This window comes from Puma concolor, chromosome D4 (genome assembly GCF_028749965.1).
Source record: "Puma concolor isolate L17-30 chromosome D4, mPumCon1.1.hap2, whole genome shotgun sequence".
NCBI lineage: Eukaryota > Metazoa > Chordata > Mammalia > Carnivora > Felidae > Puma > Puma concolor.
The window spans coordinates 30,867,310-30,889,214 of record NC_141679.1 but is presented as its reverse complement, the minus strand read 5'-3'; the positions used below and the strand labels follow the sequence as shown (position 1 = coordinate 30,889,214).

Genomic DNA, 21,905 nt, shown 5'->3' with positions numbered 1-21,905 from the left:
TTTTTTAATAACCTGAAGGAAGGAACATTGCAATTTTTCCATTTCAGATCGCCTTTGTTTTGCCATTCTCTACAGCAGACCAAAGAGTTCATCAAATGTACATTATTTCAGCATAGATAATGAACTTGAATATGAGAAGTAAGTATTGCTTTTTAAAAGATTGTTAGTAACATTTTTTTTTTATTTTGAAGAATCTAAAGGTATGTTTATAAGTAGAATAGCCTTGGAAAATTACTAATCTGTTGATAATTGGAGAATGCTTTCTTTTTTTAAAACTCTTGGTAATAAAATAGATCTTTAGGAAAAAATCAAAATGAAAGAACCTTCCTAAATTTAATAATTTACATTTGAAATTCTATTAGTTTAAGGTATATTGAGATTAAGCTAATATGCTACTAAGTAATATGCTGTGTTTTTGCCAGTAGAAACATGTGGAAAAACAGCTTTTTTATTCAACAGGTATTTTCAGATGTTATCGAGGCTAGATTTAACCATTGTCACACTTGCCGTGTTTTTTTAATAAACATTATTTACCAGAATACCACTAGTATTAAGTTGTATGATCAGTAAAAATTTGGTATACTCTTTCTTGTCTTAATTGGATCTTGTAGTTCCAAAAAGGAATTTATATTAGAGCATCTAGAATGTATATATATGTTTTTGTTTTTCATTTTTAAAGCTTCTACGCAGATTTTGGACCACTCAATCTGGCAATGGTTTACAGATATTGTTGCAAGATAAATAAGAAATTAAAGGTAAAATCTTTTTTACTTAAGATTTGACTTAGGTAATCATTGTTAGCCTGATCCTGGGGAGGGAAAAGTAAGGAAAACATACCTCTGTTTTTTATTTAAAAAAAAAATAAAATAAAGTCTTGTTTCTCACTGCAGGGTGCTTAAGACATACATGTGGCTTATTGTTTTATATAGTCATAGTGTATATGTTTATTTTCCAGAGTTTTGACTGAATGGTTTAAGACTGATTGAGTCGTTTGGTTCTGGTTTGAATTGGTAATGATTAAATACTTGAAAAGCCAAAGTGGAAATTGGTTATTAAAGTGAAACCTCTTACTGTCTGTTCTAATGGAACTGAAACCCAGCAAGAGAAACTTAAACTTCCCTTGCTTTGGTCAAACAATGACCTTTCTGCCTTCACTTTGACAGAGAATGCTAGCAAACTAGTGAAGAAAATTGCATCATCTTACTTCCATTCTATCTTTAATGTCCCGTGATGTTGTACTACTACTTGTGACTTTTCACTCTCACCCTTTGTACATACTATTAAGGAGCAGGGAAGTCAGGGGCAAACAGCATCTCTTTAAGGCTGCATGTGAGAGTTGCAAAGAATATTTCTATTAGTTTGAATTCAGACCCCATTCCTTTATTTAAAAAACTTTGACTTATGGTTACATATAATAAAAAGTGTCTGTGTACTGCTAGCAATTCCAAATTAGTCACTGTAAATTCTCACGTAGAAAGTGCTGCATTTAGGGGCCATTACTTTTTTAAAAACAATGTTATCCAGGTGATTACTTACCATACTATTACACAGAAGAAATAAAATTTATTTTCAACTAAAAATTAAATTGTATTAAAAATTTATGAGTGATTAAGGCAGATTTTTTTTCCCCTTGAGCCTCAAACCTAAAATTCCCCATCATAACTGTTGGAAATACCTGCCAGAGGAGTTACTAATCTGCAAAATAGCAATGTGCCTTTTCTTTTTGCATTATATAGTATGCCCTACAGATTTATGTAGAGATGGAAACTCTTTTTTTCTGGGCTTTATTTTTCTCTTGAATAGGAGTATAAGCATTTATGGCCTTGTATATTTATGTCCACACCCTCCTCCTTTTTTCCACTTGCCAGTGGCAGGTCTTTTGTTCATACAGGGCTAGGAAGCTAAAAATAATTTCCTCTCCCCCTGCTTGAGTTTCTTTGCTCTAATTTTGAAAGACTTTTTTTCCCCCGTGTATTCCTCTATCTACAGCCTTTTATCCTTCAGTCAACCAAGAATATATTGGTATATTAGTCCTTTATTTATTTTTTTTTTTTAAACTTTATCATTTACTAGAACCAACTTTCAGGGTATTGACCATCCAACCTGGTAGAAACATTACTGCATACTCAATTAGTGATAAAAACATGTATAGAGTTTGAATTTCAGTGTCTTGTGCTTATGTTGCTCTATGGCTGGTTGGGTTTTGTTTTTGTTTTTAAAATCAACTTGGAGGGGCGCCTGGGTGGCGCAGTCGGTTAAGCGTCCGACTTCAGCCAGGTCACGATCTCGCGGTCCGTGAGTTCGAGCCCCGCGTCGGGCTCTGGGCTGATGGCTCAGAGCCTGGAGCCTGTTTCTGATTCTGTGTCTCCCTCTCTCTCTGCCCCTCCCCCGTTCATGCTCTGTCTCTCTCTGTCCAAAAAAATAAATAAACGTTAAAAAAAAAAATTAAAAAAAATAAAATCAACTTGGATCTCTTACTCTATGTAAACAAAATATGTACACATTCATCATTGACTCACAGAAGCCAAGAAATATGTGCTTTTTGAACTCAATATATCCTTTTCCTTATGCTTACCTGAATCTGTTTCTGCTCACGTTAGTGAAATACAGGTGAGGAGGTCCTAACTAATCATATGCTTTTTTTGGTTTTTAAATTCCATATCCTTTTAAATAAAAAGTATAATGTATTTACAGAATTGAAGTATAATGTATGTACAGAAATAGGTACAGATCTTGAGGTTCAGATCAATGAATTTTCACAAACTGAATATATGTAGGTAATCATCTAAGTCATCAAATCAAGAACAGAATGTTAGCAACGCCACACAAGAGCCCACTTATGCTCTGTTATCTCTGTTCCACCCCTTCTCTGCCCTGTTACCTCATTCACTATCCTGATTTGTAACAGAATTATTTTTGCCTGTTTTTATTTACCCTTTTATTAAAAAAAATTTTTTTTAACATTTATTCATTTTTGAGAGACAGAGCACGAGTGGGGAAGGGGCAGAGAGGGGGAGACACAGAATCTGAAGCAGGCTCCAGACTCCGAGCTGTCAGCACAGAGCCCAACACGCGGCTTGAACTCCTGAACTGCAAGATCTTGACCTGAGCTGAGCCCGAAGTCAGACGCTCAACTGACTAAACCACCCAGGCGCCCCACCCTTTTATTTTAATGCAAAGGTTTTGGGAATAGATGTTAAAAACAAAAACGGGGAAAGGAAAGAAAAGTCCCCTCCCCCCCACTGCCTTTTCTAGCATCGTATGTATTCTTTCAGAGCATGTACTCTAAGCATATACCTGTTCATGTCTCTTCCTCACTCCTTAATTGTACATTCATTTTAATCCAAGAATATGTCTATTATGGGAAGGTACATGGTATTTTTGAGTATTAGAGTTAACTATTTTAAAGTTCTTGCTAATACAAATGCTTATATGTTGTTAAGATTTGGAATTTATATCTTCATCACAAAGTAAAGTTTTAGAAAACTTGAAATTAAAGAGAAATACTAACAGCTGTTTATCTTTATGCAGTCCATCACAATGATGAGGAAGAAAATTATTCATTTTACTGGCTCTGATCAGAGAAAACAAGCAAATGCTGCTTTCCTTATTGGATGTTATATGGTAAGTATTAAACTGATTTCCTAACATATTAGTGAAAATGCATACGGCAGTGGTACTTAAAATTGCAGTTGGAATTTTGAAATTACGTTTTCTATGATAACGTCTTGATTTCTTTCCAGAAAGAACATGTTTTGTTTTTAAAGATTTGACCAGCTGGAAAGGCTGTGCATGTTTGGGAGGATGGGGTATATGGGAGGTTTCTGTACCTTTTACTCAGTTTTGCTGTTTTGAACCTAAAACTACTCTTTCTTTAAAAAGTCTATTTTTTAAAAAAATTGATCAACTACTGTGAAACCCCTTTTCTGTGTTTTGCACTTAATAATGCCCCCAAAGCTGTGTGTTTTTTTTAAGATTTAAAAAAAAATTTTTTTTTTTTAACGTTTATTTATTTTTGAGACAGAGAGAGACAGAGCATGAACGGGGGAGGGTCAGAGAGAGAGGGAGACACAGAATCTGAAACAGGCTCCAGGCTCTGAGCAGTCAGCACAGAGCCCGACGCGGGGCTCGAACCCACGGACAGTGAGATCGTGACCTGAGCCGAAGTCAGCCGCCCAACCGACTGAGCCACCCAGGCGCCCCCCCAAAGCTGTGTTTTTATAAACCCATGGTCCGTTTAGTGAAGTTGTAAAAGTGGAGTCAGGATTAATAATTGTTTTTTTTTTTCTAGAAAAACAGCAAAGTGCATCATATGAAGTAAGAGTGCTTTATAATTTGAATATAGGCAATTTTTTCCTAACTGAGGTATGATTCTTAGATCTATTCTTAGGATTCTCTCTATTCTTATCAAAGCATCTTGCATGAGGAAAATGGGTGCATACTGCGTAGGTTACACAGGACATTGAGAGGTCTGTTTGAATCATTGCAAAGTGTGTTTGGAATAGCCAGTATTTACACAAGAGTTATAAATTTCATTTATTTATAAGCATCAAGGAAGAGCTTTTTTAGTCCCATTTTATGACTGCCTGATGCATTTATCTGCAGGAGTATCTTAGCAGCAAGTTTTCCAGAATATGCCGAGAGCTCCTCCAGAGTGGTGTGTCCCTTGTCTTTTTGTTTGTTGGTATGGAAGCTAGCTGTTCTGTTCACTGGAGAAGAGCAAGTTGAATGTGTTTTCTACTCCCATCCACCATAAAGGGATTGTCTTTGAAGTTCTTTAGATAAGTTCTTTCTTCCCTCAGCTTGCTACTTGATTCTGTCATGCTTTCCTCCCTTTGAAAGTTATTTTCTGGTATATAGTTTAATAATTTAGAATGTACAGTGATTAGACCAGAAGTTGGTGGTACTAGCTAACATTGCACCTAAAAATTTAGTGATTTCCTTTTCTGTTAAAGGTAAATCATTAACAACAGTGATTAAGGCCTTTTTTGCTTTTGTTTTTCCTCTTGTGCTCACAGAAATAGTTGATAGAAATGTTTCTGGGATAGTTTTATCATCTCTGAATATATGAAACACAGGTTGTAGATGATGTCTATTAAAATTTGACTTCTTAAGCTTACTGAAATATGGTGCTTTTGTTTAGTTGTTTGTTTTTCCATCTTTCCTGATGTTTATTGTGCTTCACAGCAAAAATTCTTAAGGGTAAAAAAAAGCCTATGCAAGTTCTCAAGAAAAAGAGAATAGGGAGGTGGCTCTTTTAACAGGGGCATTTGGTCCCATTACTTAGCCAATCACTGGGGATAGGAACCCCATGGATTACAGGATAAATCATGACAGCTTTACAGAAAGAGGGATGTAGCCAGAATTCTTGGGGTTTGTACAGTGTTAGAGGAGATGCTAGAGAAATGGCCCTTGGTGTGACAGTAAAAGTCTTTGCACTGCCCAGGAGAAAATCTGGGTGGCTGAAGCCATTCCATTTCAGAGAATGTGCGCTTGCCTAGAACATACCGAGTTCTGCCTGGACTGTTCTTGGTGCAGTCGTTTGTTTCTGGTCAGGTGAGATGTCCCCAAGTTGGGGGGTGGGTCTTGGGGAGCCAGACATGATGTCTTCAGTGTGAAGACCCTCCAGAGAAGGTGGCTGTGATCATGGTGGAAACCAAGGGTTTTGTTAAAAACAAAACACTTGATAATTTTATAAATAAGAAGTCTCTTTTTAATAATCTTATTGCTGTTGTGTGTTACTGCTAGTGAAAAAAAAAATGACCTCTTGGCAAATTTACCAAAAATTTGTTGTCATATTTGTTTTAAGTTTGGTGTTGGCCTTTTGACTTTTTTTATGGTTTATTTTGGCATGTAGAAGTGTATTTTTCTATTTTTAACATATTTGGAGTTAGAAATCCTTCCAGGATTTTATGCTCTCAGATTAACACTGATTTGATTGGTTAGGAAAGTGCCAGGTAAGCAATTTGGACATGGACTTGAGTTCATTCCTTTGCTCAGTTAGAAGCCAGCTTGGCAGGAGGATCACAGCTCTTGGCTGTAGTGAAAGTCCTTGCAGCCATGACTTGCTGGCTAAAGTGGGAGCTTGGAGTTCAAATGATGCTAGGTAGAGAAATAGGAGAAAACCTAAGAAAAGGAAATTTATTAATAGTAGCAAAAGAGGATCGAGGTATAACATGGATACCTTAAAAGATGAAACATCAAAGGTAAGTAAATAGAGATTTGATCTGGTTGAAGTCTGTTAAATCCTCTGATGAAAGATTTGTAGAAAGAATGAGAATTCCCTAAAACATCAATCTGCAGCCTTGATAACCTTTTTTTGGAGTTATTGAGGAATTTTGGAGATTGTAAGGCTTTTTAATGGTTGACCTGGAAGGTGGTGTAGTAATGTTAAAACAGAAAGTCTAGAGGAAGAAGTTTCAGGAAGGAAATGTTCCAAATGGACTGACTCTTGATCCATCCTTTTACACTCTGGGATTCTGAAGGGGATGTCCCCTTCTTCTTTACACATTCAGAAGGACCTAATACAGAGTGTGGAGGAGGCTTGAGAATAAAGTGGCAGTACTTCTATTATCTTTTTGTCTTAAAAACAGAGGAGGTTAGTTTTATAAGTACTCAAAATAACTCAGATACTTAAAACAGGATTGATATGCTCATGCTCCCTTTTGTCAGATGGTCAAGTGTCACATGTGGCAGAAGAAGTGAGATTATTGGCTTAACTATTCATTTGTCTTCAATGTGCATATTTCCAAGTAATGCACTTTGTGTGGCCTGGTAAATGGATTCACAATCATCTGAAATGGTAGGAGCTTTGGTAACAAATTATGCTGAAAGTAACAATCTTAGGGTGCTTGGTTAAGCATCCAACTCTTGGTTTCAGCTCAGGTTAGGATCTCACAGTTTTGTGTGTGGGTTTGAGCCCTGCATGGGGCTCTGTGCTATCGATGCAGAGCCTATTTGGGATTCTCTCTCTCTCCCTCTCTCTCTCTCTCTCCCTCTCTCTCTCTCTCTCTCTCTCTCTGCCCCTTCCCCACTTGTGCTGTCTCTCTCTCAAAATGAATAAACTTTAAAATTTTAATTAAAGCAAATTAAAAAAAAAAGAAAAATCTTGTATACCACTCACCGTAGAAGACTTGAGGAATGTGAAAGATAAGTGCATTACATCATTTTATGAAGTGGTAAGTTTACCCTGTTGTGATAAGTCTGTGATTCCTTATTACCTAGCCAGATTTGGAGAGGGGTGGTATATATATAGCCTGTCATTTCAAGTAAAGGTGAAGTTTTAAGTGAAAATGCCTTTCAAAACAAATAAATTCATAATTAAGAGAGTATTTTGAAAATAAAAGTTTGAAACTTTTGTCATTTTGTGAAAACTGTCATGTACAAAACCTGTGTACCCTTGAGAAATTTAGAAAATCTTCCTTAAAAATAAAAAATAAAAACCCTTTTATATTTATAAAAACAGGACATGTGCAGGGGCGCCTGGGTGGCTCAGTCGGTTGAGCGGCTGACTTCAGCTCAGGTCATGATCTCGCGGTCTGTGAGTTTGAGTCCCGTGTTGGGCTCTGTGCTGACAGCTCAGAGCCTAGAGCCTGTTTCGGATTCTGTGTCTCCCTCTCTCTGACCCTCCCCCATTCATGCTCTGTCTCTCTCTGTCTCAAAAATAAATAAACGTTAAAAAAAAATTAAAAAAAAAAAAAACCAACAGGACATGTGCATATGTGTGTGTAATATACTATATGTTTTATGTTCACTAGTACAGTTTTATCACCTATTTTTTTCAGTCAGTGGCTCATTGTTCCATTTTAGTACATACTACATCATCTCTATACCTGGATTATATTCATATTTCCTCCATCGATCCAAAATGTCCAAAGCAATATGTAATCCAGGACCACACATTGTGTATGATTGTTGTGCCCTTAACCTCACTGACACATTCATGGTACCTTTTTGCTAACACTGATTTATGGAAGAGACGAGACCTCTTATGGAATGTTCTACCTTTCGAATTTCTCTGGTTTCTTCCTTGTGGTATGTTTTAACTGGTTTTCTCCATTCTCTGTATGTCTTCTGAACTGGAAGTTAAATCTGTAGGCTCGTGCATTAGTAGAATATGTTGCATCATATCAGAAAACATATGATATAATACCTAAATTACCATTCAGGATGCTAAAAATGTCCTTTGGATTAGGGGCTAATCATCAAATTCCTTCAATGTATGATTTTTCTCCTTTATGACTTAATGGATTCAGATGGTGTTATTTTGAAACTATTTGTATGTTCAGTTCCCCATCAACCATGCAGCTAGTGTTTTAAACAACAATTATAGTACTTGCCTCAATCAATTTTATTATGATTTCAGTATAACCATAATTCCTAATTATTTCATTCATCCTTCATTTATTAGTTGGCTTTCTTTCATGGAAATTGAACTTCCTTTCTTCCAGTTAAGATTGTTGGTTATCCTGAAACCAGTTTCCTACTGAAAGGCAGAATGAATGGTGTTTTTCCATTTAAGTACACAGTTTTCAAAGTCAAGTGTTCTAGTGATAGCCACAAAACAAAATTTTATAACCTGCTTTAAAATCATCTAAGTAAAGTTTCAGTGGATTTTGGGCTTATTTGCTAAGCATGTTTTCAAATGTGCAGCACTCCTCCATTAGTTTTTAATAATATCTGATTAGCATTTGGTAAGTTGGGAATTTACTAACCAAATGTCCATCATTGGCTGGATGGGTTGAAAGAATGAGTGTAATCGTTTCTGCATTTACATGTACTTACCACAGTAAAGTATCTGTTTTAGTTAAAGCACCCATTAAAATCAAGAATTGAAACAGCTGTGCATGATTTTATGTATATGAAGCTCTTGGAAGGCTAGCTATTCTATTCCATAGAGACAGAAAGCATATCAGTGGTTGTCTCAGACTTATGGGGAGGGGGAAACATTTGGGATTAACTGGGAAGATGCACAAGAGAACCTTTGAGGGTGATGGGAATTTCCTGTCTGGATTGTGTCATGGTTATATAGGTGTAGACAGTTGTTAAAATCCATTGACTTGTACATTTAAAATTATGTTTTATTGATTGTAAAATATACTTCTGTAAATATTTTTTAACTAAAAAAAGTAATAAATAAATAGAAGAAAAGAAGTAGCCGAACTCACAACTCACAACTAGGCATTTAAAAACACTTAAAAAATGAAGCATTAGCTGTTAAATTTATTAATATTTTAGTGAAGAAGTTCTTTATTTTATTATTTTTTTGTGAAGAAGTTCTTTAAAGCACAATTACTGTATATAAATAATCATTTAAGAAATAACTGTCACTTTATCTTTGTCTATTTAATTTTTTATGTGTATACGTTGTAATGGAAGTGATAGTGTGTAATACTAGTAGGTATAAACATTAATTTCTAGTTGCAAAATAGTTTTTTGAAGAGGCCACTGAGCTGGCTTTTAATTTCAGTTTAGGTAGAATATCTGGCACAAATTAAACATTGAATAAAATGTCTTCTTCTTTTTCTTTTTTCCCCCTGCTCCTGTCCATCATTATCATGTCTTAAATCTGCTTTTTATATTAAAAAACAAGAAAGTTACCATTTTATCTTATTGCCCCAGTAGCATTTCTGTTTTCCTGCAGATATATAGTATTTAGCTCTTCCATAGGTTAAATGTACTTTTGAGGGCTAGCGTGGGAAATTAACCATTGTTTCTAATAGTTTTTGTGGTTAAAGCGTTCTGAGTATAAGATAAATGACAGAAGCAAACTCTTGGTACATAGCTTGCAAATTTGCTTTCCTTTAATGTTTAATAGATTACTTTGGTAGAGCTAATTGTGCTAACATATAGATTTCCTGTTCAAAATTTATCACTCTGTATTATTATTTTTTATTTCTAAGCAATTTTTATAACCTTTATAATGACTTACCTTGTAAATTGTTAACATTTACATTGAAAATTATACTAATTAAATTCTGGGAATTGATTAATTCAGCAATCTTTGAGTAGAATCCTAAATTGTATTGAATTTGAGATTACTTCAACAATTAGAATAAGAGCTCAGGGACTTAATTTGTTATTTAATGATGATCTTTTGAACTTGTAGTCTCCTTTTCCTGAAGGATTTAATTATTTTGGACCCGGAGTAGTCAGTACCAGGTTAAGGTGGCTGCAAGGTGAAGGGATCAGATGAGAAGTTAAGACAAAGGGAGCACGGAGGAGAGGATCTGGGAGCTGTAGGTAAGAATCCAGTTCGGCAAATAGCCATCTAAATGGGGCAGCAAAGACTGGAGGATAAAATCAGGTGGGATGGCCAGGGTCTTGGCCCTGAGCAATACTCAGCCCTGGGCAAACACCCTTCCTGGGTGTCAGTGAAAAGTAGGGCCAACAGCAACAGGCAGCTGTAAACAGCAACCAGGAACCAGGTTAGTGTGAGGTGTGCCCAAAAGGAGATAGGATGGGCCGGAGGAATAGGCCAGGTGGTAGAGGTGGCTGTAGGCATCACAGTTCACAGCCTTACTACTTCCTTTTTCACCCTAGTGAGCCTGACTGCTGGTATTTCAGCTGCCCATGATACTTGGTAGGTGGTATTAGTTTGGGGAAAAGGTAAAGAGAAATTACTCTGACTGTTACAGGCTTTGATTGTAGATCTTTCAAGCTGTCTGGAATTTTGGTCCTGTCCTTGTTTTAATACTTATTTTATTTTTTTATTAAAAAAATTTTTGTTTAACATTTATTTATTTTTGAAAGGCAGAGAGAGACAGAGCGTGAATGGGGGAGGGGCAGAGAGAGGGGGAGACACAGAAACAGAAGCAGGCTCCAGGCTCTGGGCTGTCAGCACAGAGCCCCACGTGGGGCTCAAACTCACAGACTGCGAGATCATGACCTGAGCCGAAATCGGCTGCTTAACCGACTGAGCCACCCAGGCACCCCTAATACTTGTTTTAGATAGTATGGTTTCTCATCTATAAATAAGGGCTGAGCAGTAGGCCCTCTTTCATCCATAGCAAGCCGTGTGATTTTGGGTGACCAGTTGGAGAAGTGGGAGAGTAGTGGCCTGCTGGCTTTGTGTAACTAACAGTATTTATTTTTAAATAATAGTAGTTTGTTTGTTTTTGCCATGTTTAAAAATTAGGAGGTTTCATGTAAAAAAAAAAATCAAGATTTTTGCTTTGTTTAAAAAAAAAAATCCCTACTACTCACATAGTATAACCATGTACACTTAATACCCAGAACCAATTCCCTCACATTAAAAAAAAAAAAAAGTTTATTTATTTATTTTGAGAGAGAAAGAGAGTGAATCCCAAGTAGGCTCTGCCCTGTCAGCATGGAGCCCTACACAGGGCTGGATCTCACAAATCCTGAGATCGTGACTAGAGCTGAAATCTAGAGTCGGACCCTTAACTGACTGAGCCACCCAGGCGCCCCTCCCTCACGTTTATTAGCTGTATGGCTTTGGTAGATATGATTGCTACTCCAAACTTCCAGTTTCCCTTTATCTAAACTGAGAATCATTATACTAGCCTACTGTTATATAAATAAAAATAATTAAAAAGTGAAAACTGTTGAAATATAAGGCCATCTGATTTTTTCTAAAAATGATTTAGTTTTTTTTTTTCATATTTCTGTATTTGTGCAGGAGCTGTGAAATTGATTTATTTATCTTATCATGTAAAACTGTATTGTATATAGTCTTTCCCTGCTCAATAAGCTATTTCCGTAAGCTTATTTCCAACTTTCATGAACATTTCAGTATTAATCTGGAGAGAGTGATTTCTTTAAAAAAGATCATTCAAGTCTTGGCATAGGAAAGACCATGTCATCTGGTTGATGCGCATGTAAGTTAATACTGGAAACACTGTGACATTTCTCCATGAAAAATACTTGAAAATGGGGGTACCTGGGTGGCTCAGTCGGTTAAGTGGCTGACTCAGGTCGTGATCTCAGTTTGTGAGTTCGAGCCCCGCGTCGGGCTCTGTGCTGACAGCTCAGAGCCTGGAACCTGCTTCAGATTCTGTGTCTCCCTCTCTCTCTGCGCCTCCCCTGCTCACGCTCTGTTTCTCTCTGTCTCCCAATAATAGATAAACATTAAAAAAAAAGAAAAATACTTGAAAATGGTTTACTGGTTTATTGGGCTGCCACATTTGTTGTGGAGTTTGAGTACTCTTTGTTATTCTTCATTCTTAGGATGATTTGTGTAATGTTTTGGTTTTTAGAACTGTACCAAAGACCAATAAGTACATAGCTTAAGCTTCAAAATGCTCTGTGTAAGAATAGAAATAAGAAGCATGTGTCTAAGTGATTGGGTGTTATTATTTGAGGCCTGAGTGGTCAGGATTGAAACTGATCAGTCTGTGATTCTTTTCTTTCAGTCCACTAATTAATTCATCACCGATTGAGCCCAGCCCCTCCCAGGTTTTGCAACACAGATCAGTAGTCCAAGGTTAGAAGTTCTCACAGGGACTGAGGCAGGCAGATGGTAATTTAAAAAATGGGGGTGGTGGAAGTCCTAGAAATGGCTTTGATTTTATTCAGCAAAAAAGATCATGACTTTGAAAAGCACTATTGACTTCTCAAGTATTTCTGCCCCAATATTTTACTCATCCTGTGAGATTGCTGTTTGCTTCTTCAGAGAGAGAGAGAGGTGGCAATAAGCTCTCCTTCCTAATGCTTTCTAAGCCACAAGACTTGCTTATCTTTACATCTCTGCACTTGTCACCTATTTTTTTATTTATACACTTTTAACAAACTGAACTGATCATTTCTTACTGTTGATTGTGTTACCATATTATTGCTGCCTGACAAATTACCCCCCTGGACTACAGTCATCTAAAGGCTAGCCTGGGGCTGGAGGGTGCACTGCTAACGGGTTCTCTTCACACTCCTGCCAATTAGCGCTGGTTATTGGCACATGGCCTTAGTTCCTTGCCACACAGCTGCCCAAGTACCGTCACTGAATGACACCTTGAGGTACCTGGAGTGGGGAATCCAATGCTGGAGCCACAGCATCATTTATGCCTCAGAAGTCACACTCTGCCTTTTATGCATTGTTTATACATAGGTGCCCAATCAATGTGGGAGGGGGCCATGCAAGGGTAGAAGTACCAGGAGGTGAGCATCACTGGGACTGTTTTGGAAGCTGGCTACCACAGCTGTTTAATATCTCTCTTGTTCCTCATTTGTTGCTTCCTATTTTTGGATGGCAGTTTGGATTTAGAGTGAGCATTCTATATTTGTACAAAGCTTCTCATCAAAATATACCAAAGGAATTTGCGAAGGACCTACCTTCCAAATTGCCAGGAACACAGTGATAGATCATAAAATTGCATTGAGTTAGAGTTTACTAATTTGAGGATCTGTGTTAATAGAGGAGCCATTTATAGGGTTTTTCTTAAAAAACAAATTTAGAATAATTTCATTTGGCAAGGCCTTTTGATGCGGGAAGATACGTGAGTGTACAGTTAAAAATGATAGATTGCTAGCAGATATTTCCTTAATAGTTCTGTGTCTTAGTCCTTCTGAGTAGCCATAACAAAGTACCAGAGACTGGGAGGCTTATAAACAGAAATGTATTTCTCACAGTTCTGGAGGCTGGAACTTCCGGGATCAGAATGTCAGCATGGACTGGTGAGGCCTCTCACGTGGTGGAAGGGGCTGAGGATCTCTCTGGAGCTTCTTTTAGAAGGCACTAAGCCCATTCATGATGGCTACACCTTTATGGCTAACCATCTCCCAAAGGCCCCATCTACTAATACCATCACATCACCTTTTGGGGGTTAGGATTTCAACATAAGAATTTGCAAGGTGGGGCACACAAACATTCAGACTATAGCATTATATAAATAGACTTATTCTGAGTCTGTAAATTTCTTTCAGCTTATCTCATTATACCCAGTATTACCTATTTAAGTACATTATGTACAAGCATCCCCCAACTAGATTTCAAAAATAACATTTTTTTTTTAAAGTTCATGGCTAGGGATTTAGGTTTTATTCCCCCATAGGAGGAAATGTTATATTGCTCTTGTGTTCTTTGAATTGAACTTATGTTCCAAGGCTAACCCAGAATTATTTAATGTATTAGCGACTGTGTTTTGAAAGTAAGGAAATAATACTATTGCAATTTTAGTAATTAAAGAAACCAAAGAACTGCAATCTTTAGTAAGAGAATTTTCTTTAATGTGGTGCTTAAGGAAAAATTACTATAATTTGAGAGAAGGTTTTATTAGAAATTTATGGAAAATCTGAAAGAGGTCTCTGGATTTCATTTACTTAAATTATGTATATATACACCTATATACTCAAACACAATTGAATCAAACCTGTTTTCACTCTCATTTGCCTCAAAGTGGTTTTTATTTGGTTTTGTTCTTTTGGTTTCAGGGGTGGTGTTTGGAGGGGACTTGTCTGCTAGTAAGTCCTAAAATAGAATGGAGAAAAGAAAATACTGATGTTATGTAGTAAGCCTTAGATAAAAAAGGAAGCATGTTGGAGACTAGAAGAGAATGAGGAGATTTGGAAAGAGGGATTTGTTTTTTAAAAAGTTTTAAATTTTTCCTGAAAGAATTGTTATGCTGTCTTTACAAATGAATAGTAATAAAAAGTCAGTTGATAGGTTGATGCTTAAAAGATAATGTATAGACAAGTATGATGAGTGAGATTAAAAATGATTATCTTGTGGCTAATTCATGATAAACTGCAATTGTATATGAGTCAGAAATACTTGTACTTGAAAATTTGTTTGATACTGGGTAACAAGATATTTCCTTATTCTTGGAATTGATTGTTCTTTGTGGTACTTTTTTTGTGGATTTGTATCCTCCTATAGATAAAGAAATGTTAAGAGATAAATATTGGAGGATTCTGTATAGTTAATTAAAGTTGAGCATTTTTTTTAGAGTAAATGGGATGAAACCATATTGAGAAACAGCCTAGACATTGGGAAAATTTTCCATTTGTGATTCTTAAAACAGAATATTGGTAAAATGCCCTCTGGAAGCTGAGTTAACTGTTATGACTAGTTTTGGAATATACCCTTCTCTAAGTTTCAAAGATCCTTGCTGGATCTGTGATTTTGTAATTTGTTTTAATCCAATGATTTTTTTAATTTAAGATTTAAACATTTTCTAACCATTAACAAGTAGATTTAGGTTCAGTGAAGTAAACATTGAACCACAGTATATATATAATATATAATCTATGAACCAGGAGTCAAATGAAATCCACGATGTGGGTCCTCACTTGAGACAGCTCACATTACATTGAAGAAACAGCTCATATGTGTATGTAGTAGAGATTAAAAGTTTATAATTAACTTTTTTAATGATTTATTTTTACCAGTCAACATTTAAAGTATGTTATCCCAAAGTAAGCTTTAGCACTGACTCTAATTTGTATCATAATATATGTGCCAAATCTAATGCTTGTGGCCACCTCCCCTCCCCTATATATGAGCTGAAAATGCCCTGCCCTGCAGGAAGATTCTGAGTTGGAAAAAGACTTGTGCCTTCAGATAGCATGTGGGTCAGATAATCCCAGGCAAACTTAATTGGAGATTGAAGATGACTTATTTGAGGGAGGCCAGTAGTTTTTTTAGAACCAGTGGCTTGTAAGGAACAGAAGGAGAGTATGAGGCTAGTAAAATACTTCTGCAACACTACAACTGAGAAGACAGTGGAACAACATGTATAAATTATTGAGAGAAAAGAACTACTCACCAAAAATCATATACATAGTCCATAAATTCAGGGCAGAAAACAAGAAATTATCAGAAATGTGAGGAATACCTACCAGTAATGGACCTGAAATGCTAAAGCATCTACTTGAAGTAATTCTACCAGATAAAAATGGAAGCATAATGTAGTTCTGAGGATAAAAGAAGCCAATGAGAATAGGAAGCAAATGCAGTTTTATAGGAAACTTGTACAGTATTGTAAGTAGTTAAATCTAAATGGATGGAGTTAATAAACTTGCTCTGCCTTTATGTCCTTTTCCACCTTTTCCCCAGTCTCAATCCATCTCCCAACCCTGACCCCCACACACTTCTTTATGATCATTTCAGTGGCTTTTCATAAAAGAGATGAGGTACAAGCATGTGCTCAGTCTAACATCTTGGTTTAGAAAATCTGTTTTAAAAATTCTATACTTGTTACTACAAAAGGTTGTTGTGAATTTGTTGCTGAGTGTTCTTCCTGCAAGCAACAGAAACTAGCTATGGCAGATTGAAACAAAAAAGGGATTCACTGACGGGTGCTGGGGGACTCTCAGGATCCTTGGGAAAGCTAGAGACCCAGGCTCAGGTAATTGGAGAGGTCACTTTGCAGTGACAGCACTATATCTTCATTTAGAAATAAATTGCCTTTTTCTTTTCTTTTCTTTTCTTTTCATATGTAGGTTATATATTTGGGGAGGACTCCAGAAGAAGCATATAGAATATTAGTGTGTGGAAATACATCCTATATTCCTTTCAGGTAAATATAAGAGTGATATGATAAATTCATTCAGTCATGCCCTTGCCAGAAATATCTTGGTATAATTGTTTCTGAAAAAAAGAAGACCTGGTAAATAGTCATTTTAGAGTGGGTGCAAATAATCCGGTAGATCTGGGTTGCTCAACAGTGACACTTTTTGACATTTTGTTGTGGGGGCTGTCCTGCGTATTGTAGGACACTCAGCAACATCCCTGGCTTCTGCCTACTAGTTGCCAGTAATACCTCCACCTCCATGAAATTAATTGTGGAAACCAAAATGTCTCAGACATTGTCTCTAGGCAGTGAATCACTTCTATGTGAGAACCTCTGCCACTCGTGGAAAATAGGCTTTATAATCAGACGACAGTCCTGGAGTTAGAACTCAGAGCTACCGCTGAGGAGTTTGAGTCCTGAGGAGTTAAGAGAGAAGTTTTCCTGATAATCAGGAGTTGGTTGCCACAGCAAAAAGGAACTTCTTTGTCCTAGGGATTTGCCAGCAGAGATAGTGGGCAAGGTTGCTAATGCAGCAACACTACTAGAGAAACCAAGTGGCTGTGTCCTAGAGGCACTATGTAAATACTGTCTGTACATGAATGGATGATGTCCTCATCCTCATCTCAAACTTACCAGGTGATTGTGTTGAAGATCTTTTGAAAAAAACTTGTGTTCTTTTTTTTCCTTTAAGTTCTAAAAGTTTCTCTGTGTTTCTCAAAATCCTTGACTTAGTTACATTATCTAAATATTGTGTGGCGCTTGACATGTAATAAAGATGTGAAATAATTTTGCTGATCGCATGCTGTGTTGTTAATTTCAAGTGCTGTATTATTCTTCCACTTGTAAGTTAGGTAGTGATTTTAGTATTGTTGCATATACCTTGAATGCCTGATTTTGAAGGTATGGCTTCACTTTTTAAATGTAAGCTTATGAATTTGACTTTATTGTGGACAAGCTTTAGGAGGGTCTCCCATTGGGCAGAATCTTCAATAACTGTAGGACTGTCCATAGACTTACTCCATGAAATAGATATTTGTTTCAATTACATATTGCACTAAAGATTGTATATTAAGTGATTTAGCAAATTGGAAGAATTACTTTGAACCCAGTACTATCACCTTTCTTTCTAGTGCAAGGATTATGTTAGGTATTCTGTTATTTGAGGTGGGTAGGGAGAGATGGAGATAATTTTCTAACATGGAGAGTGTGCTACTTTTCTTCTCAACCTGTAATCTAATAGCAACCATATACTTCCTTTAGAAGAAAGGCTTGTGTCTGTGGTCTGTGAGTCACAGGAACATTGATATACAGTGATAATTTAGTTGTACAGAGCTCTTTATACTGATATTCCTCTATAATAGTGCCATTCTTAAAGTTTATAGCATAAGGTCTTGAAATAGAGTAAGTGCACACATTTCATATAATGCAAGTAAGGATCCATGGAACACTGTTGATGTAAAAGAGAGTTTGCATTGATTTAAATGCAAAGGCCAAAAATAGAATAAATGTTGCTTATTTATTTATTTTTTTTTGCCATACCTGAGTTTAAAATTACTGAAGTTTGGCACTGAGAAATGAAGTTAGTTACTTCTAGTCCCAGGAGCAAATGTTTGTAATTCTTTAAAAAATAGGACTTAGCTAGAAACAGCTCAAGATGGTAAAATTTGAATCTTTGCAGTCACAGATACCAGATATTTGATATATCTAAAGTATTGTGTCTCCAATGTGGCCTATGAATTAGTGTCAATCTGTGAAGTTTTTGTTCCAGTTAAGTATAGCAATTGAAAGCAAGATTTTAGAGACTTTGGTAATAATGTAATAGGATATTTTTATGTGTGTGGAATCGAATATTAGAAGAATTTGGGCTTGTATTTAATGTTTTTTGCCTTCTGTTTTTCTAGTAATTCATTTTTGTTTATAAAAAATGCATTTTTATGAATAAAATACTTTTTTATTTACAGAAATAAAATTGTGTTATTTGGGGTATGTAATAGTACAATACTGTTGTATTTTATACTTAACTGCATTCTACAAGAGTATCAGCATATGGCAGATATAAAAATCTGGTGCTTTATCACATTTTACTATTCTGTTGAACTTACTAGTTAGAAAGTAGGCCAGTCAGAATTAATAAAGCTTGATAATATTTTTTAAGTTTGATAATATTTTGGAAGAGATTGCATTATAGTCTTTTATTCTTGCCACTTGAAGTGCATAGTATAAATATAGCTGTTAAGAAGAATAGCATTGATTTACAGTTAAAAAAACTTTTGGTTCTCCACAGCAATATTTAATTAGATTTAATTCAACCTAGATATAATTCTTCAACCACTGAGTTGACTTGATTTCTTAATGGATATATTGAGTATTTCTCTCTGCATGTCTAAATGAAAAAATAGTATAAAATGTAGTTCGATATTTTCTTGATACCTTAGGATTATGGTTATGAAGAGCATATATTTCTATTTTTTTGGTTATTACCTATAATACCTTTTTGCTTCTTAGTTGATTTTTTTATGGTGGAGGGGGTCTCTACTTACTATTTTCAGCCCACTAACCTCATGTGTATATGTAGCTACCATCCAGTTCAGTGTACAGAACACTGCCAGCACCCCTGAAGATTCCTTTCAGCCCTTTTCTAGTGAGTAACCACCCCCTAAGTAACCACTGCTGACTTCTACCACATCAGTTAGTTTTTCTTGACTTTGAACTTCTTATAAATGGAGTCAGAGAGTAGGCATTTCGCAGAACTGGGACTAGCTTTTAAAATACATAATGCCTGTGAGATGTATCTGTGTTGTGGCAGGCATCAGTAGTTCATCTTTTTTTTTTACTGCTTTTGTAGCATTCCATTCTATGAATACATCACAATTTATTTGCTTTTTGTCCTTTTGATGGATTCCTGGGTTGTTTGCAGTTTGGGGCTATTATGCATACAAGCTGCCGCAAAATCTGTTATTTTTTAAACTAGTATTTGACACTGTTTTGCAGTTTCTCAGCAATACTCCTTCATTGATTTTCATGTGCTTTTCTAAGTTTGTTAAATGATCTTACCCGCCCCAACCTTACATCTAGATTCATAGCTCCTATTCTGCTGTTTTGAAGAAGCCTGATTGCTTGGGTAGAAAGAAGGAAGTGTGGGTGTGTTTAAAGTTGGAGGTGTTAATGAAGTAAACGGGAATGAATGAAGATTCTTGTCATCTATTCAGGTAGTATGATGCATGAGGCAGAACTTTAGCTGAGCCCAGATCAAAGCTTGTCGAATCATCATCGACTAGAGCAGGGCTTGGCCCATAGTAGGTTCTCAGAAAATATTCAATGAGTAAATGCATCAAGTTATCACAAAGACTGAATCAACATGTCTTTAATTTCACTGGGGAAGAATTAGCGGTACGTTAAGAAGATAATACAAGTGGTAAAAACACTGGGATGCGATTTGAGACTTCACCATATTTCCTCTGATAATTTTGATTTGGTTTAGGCTAAATTACTTAATTTCCTTACCCATAGGTTCTTTATCTAAAAATGTTCTTTATTCAATGAAAAAATTATTTCTACAAATCAACAAATATTTGTGTTGATTATATAGGTCAGTGGTTCTTAAACTTGAACATGCATCACAGTCACCTGGAGGACCTGTTAGAACAAAAATTACCTGGCCCACCCATATAGAACCTCTGACTCAGTGGGTCTGGGGTAGAGCTGGGAATTAGCAGGTGATGCTGATCGTTTGATCAGTGACCACACTGATAACTGCTATGGGTCGTTTTGTTTTTCTCCTCCCGAATATTACCAATAAACTACTGGTAAAATCATTTTCTAGGTTGCATAGAGACCTGGTCTAGCTTTTGGATGAGCAGCTTTTTAAATTCAGAAGCTTACTGGACAAAAATGGCACATTGTAAGACTTTGTGTGCAATCCTATGAAGGCTAACCTATAACTTAACTCAGTAATTCTAACCAATCCAGACAGTAATGTCTAAAACTAAAATAGTCCTTTTCCTCCTTGTTCATGTTGCTATGAAAGTCTGTATTCTTAGGGTTTATGTAAGTTGAAATCTTAAATAATTTTTCAGGTTAAGTAATACTACAATTGAAAACTCAACCAAGACAGGCAATTAATGATGGCTTCGCTAGCAGCTGTTTCCACCAGGGGACCAAATAAGGACCAGAGAGTCACAGTTGTTTGGCATGTCTAGAATGATCACAAATTAATTTTTATCTTGTCTAATTCCAAACATTTTTACTTCGTAATGGCTCACAGTAGCTAGAAGGGGGAAGTAGATGGGATTGGAGTTCAAAACCTTTAAACCTTAACTAACATTAAGAGATTTGTGCTAAGATTACAGATAGATGTTGATGAGCTGTTGGGCGGAGTTGTCTGTAAACTAATTTAAGCACTTCCCCAAGAGCACTAAAGCTCTACTAAAGGTGGTTGGCCCCTTAGTTCCTGTGGTTTTCTTGGTATTCTAATCTTGTAAGAATCAGAAAGAAGTTACTCAGTTAACTTGTTAAAAATTGTGAAAGCATAATGAGAAGAGCAGACTGCCTTCTTTTTAGCTTGCAACTAGTATTTCAGTTAGCAATAATTGCGCCTCGGATAAACCTCATTGGCTACAATACTGCCACTGTGCAAAGCTTGCACCTAGTATTTCAAATATTACTTTGATTTCCCAATATTGTTTTCCTTCATGGATAGACCTATACCTGCAGCACATACTTACAACATGCACACACATATATGTGTATACAGAATCAAAAAGAAGTCTTACCTGGTAACAGTTTAATATGATATTTTCCAGTAAAAAAGAAAAGATTCAATGCCTTGCTCTTTTGTGGGGAAGGGTACATATTACTGATTAGAACTTAAGGAACTTTTGAAGCCCAGCCATCAAGGCCAAAAATGATCTAGGGAGATCATTTGAAATTTAAAAAGTGGTCATTATTGATTCATGCCTATAAAATAATATCTACTGGAATAGGTAGAAACTGCAGTGAAATTTATAACAATGACTTATCCTTGACTTAAAAATCGAAAGGCAAGATTTTTGTTTTTTGAGTCTGATCCTGAGTATGTGGTTTGCTTTTAAATACTAGTCTGCTTTGTCTTGAGGTAAGTATACTACAGAAAACTAAATTTAACTGAGCTATGTATTTCAATACTTTTGGGATTTCAGAGATGCTGCCTATGGAAGTTGCAATTTCTACATTACACTTCTTGACTGTTTTCATGCAGTAAAGAAGGTAAGTGAATTGTAAGATGTACCCAGTGTTGAGTTGGAAGACTAGGCCTTTTGTGCAAGGATCTTCCAAGATGTGTATGATGTCAGAGATGTCCCATTTCCCACTAACTTTGGAATAATGCCAAACCAGTAAATGATTTTTCTGAATCTGAGTGTTTCTTGAATGAGTTGGGAAAAAAGCCACTTGAACAACAGA

General features: G+C 36.1%; 1 protein-coding gene and 1 non-coding gene across 12 annotated transcripts in view; one reads left to right on the top strand and one right to left on the bottom strand.

The window, feature by feature from the left end:
• The window catches only part of CDC14B (cell division cycle 14B), a 108,961-nt gene that overhangs the window by 53,263 nt on the left and 33,793 nt on the right, over window positions 1-21,905 (top strand). For all 11 annotated transcript variants that reach the window (XM_025931535.2, XM_025931534.2, XM_025931536.2 and 8 more), the window contains 5 exons: window positions 48-138; window positions 680-755; window positions 3,532-3,624; window positions 16,396-16,472; window positions 21,644-21,710. In XM_025931535.2, the coding sequence (XP_025787320.2) occupies window positions 48-138; window positions 680-755; window positions 3,532-3,624; window positions 16,396-16,472; window positions 21,644-21,710 (404 nt within the window). The remainder of the gene's footprint in view (window positions 1-47; window positions 139-679; window positions 756-3,531; window positions 3,625-16,395; window positions 16,473-21,643; window positions 21,711-21,905) is intronic.
• Window positions 20,961-21,106, bottom strand: LOC112868742 (U4 spliceosomal RNA). The gene has a single exon (XR_003224340.1). It is a non-coding gene; the product is annotated as a U4 spliceosomal RNA (small nuclear RNA).